The sequence below is a fragment of the Rhagoletis zephyria genome, unplaced genomic scaffold, assembly GCF_001687245.7.
Source record: "Rhagoletis zephyria isolate East Lansing unplaced genomic scaffold, Rhagoletis_zephyria_1.1 Rzeph_scaffold_01750, whole genome shotgun sequence".
Lineage (NCBI taxonomy): Eukaryota > Metazoa > Arthropoda > Insecta > Diptera > Tephritidae > Rhagoletis > Rhagoletis zephyria.
This window is the reverse complement of record NW_016158834.1, coordinates 93,018-97,879: the sequence shown is the minus strand read 5'-3', so window position 1 is coordinate 97,879 and position 4,862 is coordinate 93,018. Positions and strand designations below refer to the sequence as shown.

At 36.0% G+C, this 4,862-nt stretch overlaps 2 protein-coding genes across 2 annotated transcripts in view; one reads left to right on the top strand and one right to left on the bottom strand.

The window, feature by feature from the left end:
- The window catches only part of LOC108365024 (protein argonaute-2), a 23,592-nt gene that overhangs the window by 9,351 nt on the left and 9,379 nt on the right, over positions 1-4,862 (bottom strand). The gene's annotated exons all lie outside the window — the stretch shown is intronic.
- LOC108365025 (protein PBDC1) lies at positions 2,114-3,448 on the top strand. The gene is made up of 3 exons (XM_017618931.1): positions 2,114-2,223; positions 2,287-2,394; positions 2,479-3,448. The coding sequence occupies exons 1-3, from the start codon at positions 2,212-2,214 to the stop codon at positions 2,872-2,874; spliced, it is 516 nt and encodes a 171-aa protein (XP_017474420.1). The 5' UTR covers positions 2,114-2,211; the 3' UTR covers positions 2,875-3,448.

The window sequence follows — 4,862 nt, the reverse complement described above, 5'->3', positions numbered from 1 at the left end:
CCATCTTATAATATATTTAAATAGGTTTATTTTGTCAATTGCAACTCTAAAAGAACCACAAACAATTATTTTCTTAATGCGATTTACAATAAGCATCGTGCCATCAGCTGTTTTTTTACTAGCAAATAGTGGCTAGTAAAAATTTATCCAGTAAAAATCCAGTGAAACTTGCAAGTTCAGCTGTCATTTTTGCTCTCTCAATTTCCCCTCTTTTGCTAGTTTCTTGCAAGTTTTTGCGTACGAAAACGACATCCAGTAAAAAACCAGTAAAATTAGTACTGGATTTACTGGATAGTGCGTACGCGAACAGGGCTAAAGCCTGCTATACAGTTCAATGCGGGCGTGAGCGTGAGCTTTTTATTTTGATCAATATCTTCGTTATTACTTAACTTTTTGCAACAGTTGATACATCAAAAGATAGAGAATTCAAATATCTCTCAGACTTATAGATTAAAAACTAATTGAAAATGCATAATGTGCCTTTTTTCATGCTTACAGTCAACTGGGTGCGTACGCAAAGCTTTCGCATGTGAACGACAAGTTTTGACAGCGTCCATAAGAATACAAATTGAATTATTTGGCTTTGCGAAAGTTCACGCTCACGCTCGCATTGAACTGTATATCAAGCTTAAGGGCGGTACAAGGCGCATCCATATGGATTTATTTATTATTATTTTCTGTCATATTATTTATTTTCTGTCATTCGGCCGCCTTAAAGTGAAAGTACATAACGTCCGTCACCGTCACCGGCAGTTGTCAAAAAAGCTGGTTCGGTGTATTTGTATGAAGTAAGTTACATGAACAAGCTGACGGTGACGGTGCCGCACAAATTAGCTCAATTCTCAATTTTGCTTATGTAATTGCGTCAAATGAAAACTATTCAGTGTTTTCTTTACATGTTTGAACGTAATTTTTTTCAGTTGGTGGAAATTTTAAGATTTATCGAAAAACGAAATTTAAAAAATTATGTAGGAAAACCTAATAGAAGAAGTGCAAAAGCTAAACGCAAATTTTGCAAAGATAAGCGGCGAGTGTATGATTTTTCGGATGCTACGTCAAACGGATAGTGTCTAACTTGACGCATAAGCATCGTTGACGGTGATGATGCCGGTGACGGTGTCGCAATGGATGGTATGTACTTTCACTTTTATAGTCAAATTTTAAAGGCAATTTTTCAAATAAGGCAGAGTCAAAATCTTTCTTCTCGCTCTAATTACTTCACCTGGTGTAATTCCGCCATGCACTCTATATCTGAATGAATCATGAAAAATTTTTCGAGAAATATTGATTTAAAAAATGCCTAATTTGAACTTTGACCTTTAATAATTTTTGTGGTTGTTGTTTCCCAAAAAAAAAATATACCGCTACGCTCACCTCAATGACGTCTATCGATCCCCATATGAATTTTTTAATTTGAGAATTGTAGGTATTCTGCATTTATGCTCTTTTATTACAACCCCAAATTTTGTCTTATTGTGTCATCTCTAGGGACACGATACCGAACCGAAAGTGGCGATATAGTACTAATTTAAAGTATCGCTGTAAAAATATCGGGTACACATTATTATCGTAATAAAAAGATTCGATAGTCCAAATATCGATACAAAAATCTAAAAAATTAAATCGGAATAGTGGTAAAATTTTTTATTAAAGAATTTACACTTTGCACTTTATTAAGTACATCACTGAAGGCGCGCCACATACCAACCTAAGATTTACATATACATTCCAAAGTAAGTAAGGTTATAGTACGAACTAGATTTGCAATAAATGGAATGTTTGAAAACAATATTAACAACAAAACTTTCAATAGAAATTTTAATAAGGACAAATTTTTACATGTTGGAATTTGGGAAATTAACTTTAAATTTTTTNAAATTTTTCACTAGCCCTGCCGTATCAAACATTTTTATTCACCTCATAGCTGTCAAAAATTTACTATCCAGAGAACTTTTCTATCAATTGGCACAGGCCCTAACTTTGTAATGTATATTTACGATTCGATACGATATAAGGGTTCTGGTACTCGATTCCAAAAAATATCGTTGAAAACTTTCGAGTAAAAAGTATCGGTATGGAATGTCAAAAATATCTATATGGTATCATATCGTATCGAAATTCGTGTCCCTAGTCATCTCTAGCTAGACATGTTCACAACTCATCTGAGTACTTTTTTATTTACGACACATTTTCAAGAAGAAGGGACCACCAATGGAAATGATGGTAAATAATGAATTGCCAAATTCTGCATAAAACTTGGTACTGAAATAGATCTATATTTATTAGCAAGGAGCTTCGTTGCTGTCGCGTCCAGCAGACGAGTTTGGTAACGACGAGCTCGTGGAAGAAATGTGGGCATTAAAAGCGATGGATCATGCGGAAGTGTATTTTAACGTTAGTAATATTAAAAAAAAAAAACTATAAATTAAATGATAAGTTGGGCTGCATTAATTCGTAATATGTTTTCTTTCGGTAAAGCTTCTGACAAGTGTGCATCCTTCATGTCTGCACCTAACGCCATATGATGACCAAATTTACCAAGTTTTTCGGCAAGATTTTCCTGATCTCAAAATAGAACTATTGACCGATGATATTTTGAAGTCTGAAGATGCAAAAATTCACTGGCGCTTGTTTGCAGAGAAATTCAACAAATTGGAAGATTATGCTTACGGAACATTACTTCGTGCCGATGCTTCGAAAGAATTCACTCCAGAAAACTCACTTTTGGTTGTGCGCATTCAGTTTCTGGCTATTGAAATAGCAAGAAATCGTGAAGGACTTAATGATGAAGTGCACCGAAAATTTCGTCCGCCCCCACGTACGTTAGTTGAAGAAGTAAATGCCCAACGAAGTGGACAAGTGCAAGATGCATAGATCGTAAAAAATATACAAATACAAATATTTTAATGCTTAAATACTAATTAACATATCGTCGATGCTTTTGCAACACCGCCCATCGACCATTTTCAAAACCACCTAAATCGCCGTTGTGGCAAAAATTGTATTTGAACTCCAGGAATCGAGATTTATGCATAAAAATCGTAAAATAGTTATTAAAATAACAGATTTTGTAAAATAATAGCTAGAGAAGATACCGCCTATCAAAGCAATGCCTTCACAGAAAATCTGTTTTTTCGCTCCATAAAATTTGAGTGCTGTAAAGCTGGATTTACCTGAGAAGATTTTCTAGGTGATTCAACATTGCTCCAGAAAAATCGCTAGTGTAAATGGTGATTCAAAAATCGTTTGCCTCAAAATAAACGGCAAGTCAAATTTTGCAGCCGATTATCGCCTGTCAAAAAATCGCCTCATGTAAAGGCAGCTTAAGATAGGCGGTTTTGATCGATGGGCGGTTTTGCAAAAACCTCGACGATATTTTCAAATACAAATATATATAGTTGTACATTTTATATTTTCATAAAAATTCATACAAATGTGCTTTAGATCAGACTGCCTTGCTTAATTTTTGAAACCGAGAGTCTAGTGGTTTTGAGGAAATGCAAATCGCTTAACCTTTCATTATGCATATGTAAATTGTATTGTCCGCAAGGATCTAATATTATTTCAAGATACTAATGGCCCTATTATGTATAGCGACTGGGGTTTAGTTGCTGGTCAAGTAGCCATGGCCCATGGCTACCAGTTGGGCACCACAATAGCCCAACTTCGCTGTGGCTATTGCAGCAGGCTCGACTCATACCTGAGCAGAATAAATGAGTAATAGGCAACTTTGCTCCAATGTGTTCAACAATTTATGTTAACAAATAATCAGCCTCATTGCGAGAGTCGTGCCGAATGCAAGTCGTTTTTCGACAGTCGAATCGTATCGAAAATTTAGCGTCATTGTCTAAAATTTCCAATGGACTAGTGTATTAAAACGGAAAAACTTGGCAGCACTGCATAGTTTTCGACGATTTTCGTCGTCTACTTATTTCAGCATGACAGTAGACAATGCTGAAGTTGTCGAGTCGTACAATTCAGCCTAATTTACGACTTACGCAATGAGGCTGAACAAAATCGTCATAAACGGGAAAGAAAAAATTCCGCTACTAGCTAGACCCAGTCGCTGAGTCAGTAGCTAGTTGCCATATGTAATGCGAATTTTAGTATATAGTTGCGTATCGCCTATCAGTCGCCATACATAGTAGGGCCATAATCTAGGCTTCGTGGTATTGAAAATATCAGGCCGATTCTGAACAGAAACTCCCTGGGAGTTTTCTCGACGATTTTTTTATATTAAAGGGCGGAGTTGAGGTGTCAAAAGTGTCGAAACGGCTTTTTTGAAATCAAAATTTCCTCACAAATTTTCGGGAAAATGTTACTCCCTAGCAGTTAATTATTGGAGGATTTCTTTCTCGGGAGAAACAAGTTCCCGGAGAACAAACTCCCCGGGACTATTAAGAATGCTGTATATACAGTGGGTACACTCTGTATTGCGATCCAAAAAGCCAAACGTTCGGATTCGAATACTTTGCACTATGAATTTGAATTAACCCGTGTCGCCTTCCGAATAGCCTCGGGTTTCAAATCGACCTATCGTCGCCTGGGTAAAAGATTGTTGTAAGCGCCATATTGACGATTTTTGGTTCTAGATGCAGGCATGTATTTTGAAATAAGGTCTTTTGATTGGTATTACCAGTTTTTAGATATCTCCTTTAGTTTCCGAGATATTGACAACTTTTTCGATCATTTAGTAAAAATTTAGTTGGTGATGCAGTCATATATTAAAAATGGCGTTCTCCATTTTTATACCCGAGCGCACTTGTGCACAAGGGTATATTAATTTTGTTCACATAACGGTTGTTTGTAACAGCCAAAACGAATCGAGATAGATATAGACAAATGTATACATAAATGATCAG

What these genes read in the sequence shown, in the direction of transcription:
- LOC108365025 (XM_017618931.1), top strand. An exon ending in ATGCGGAAGTGTATTTTAAC is followed by an intron (nt 2,395 to 2,478) that starts GTTAGTAATATT and finishes CTTTCGGTAAAG; the next exon opens with CTTCTGACAAGTGTGCATCC.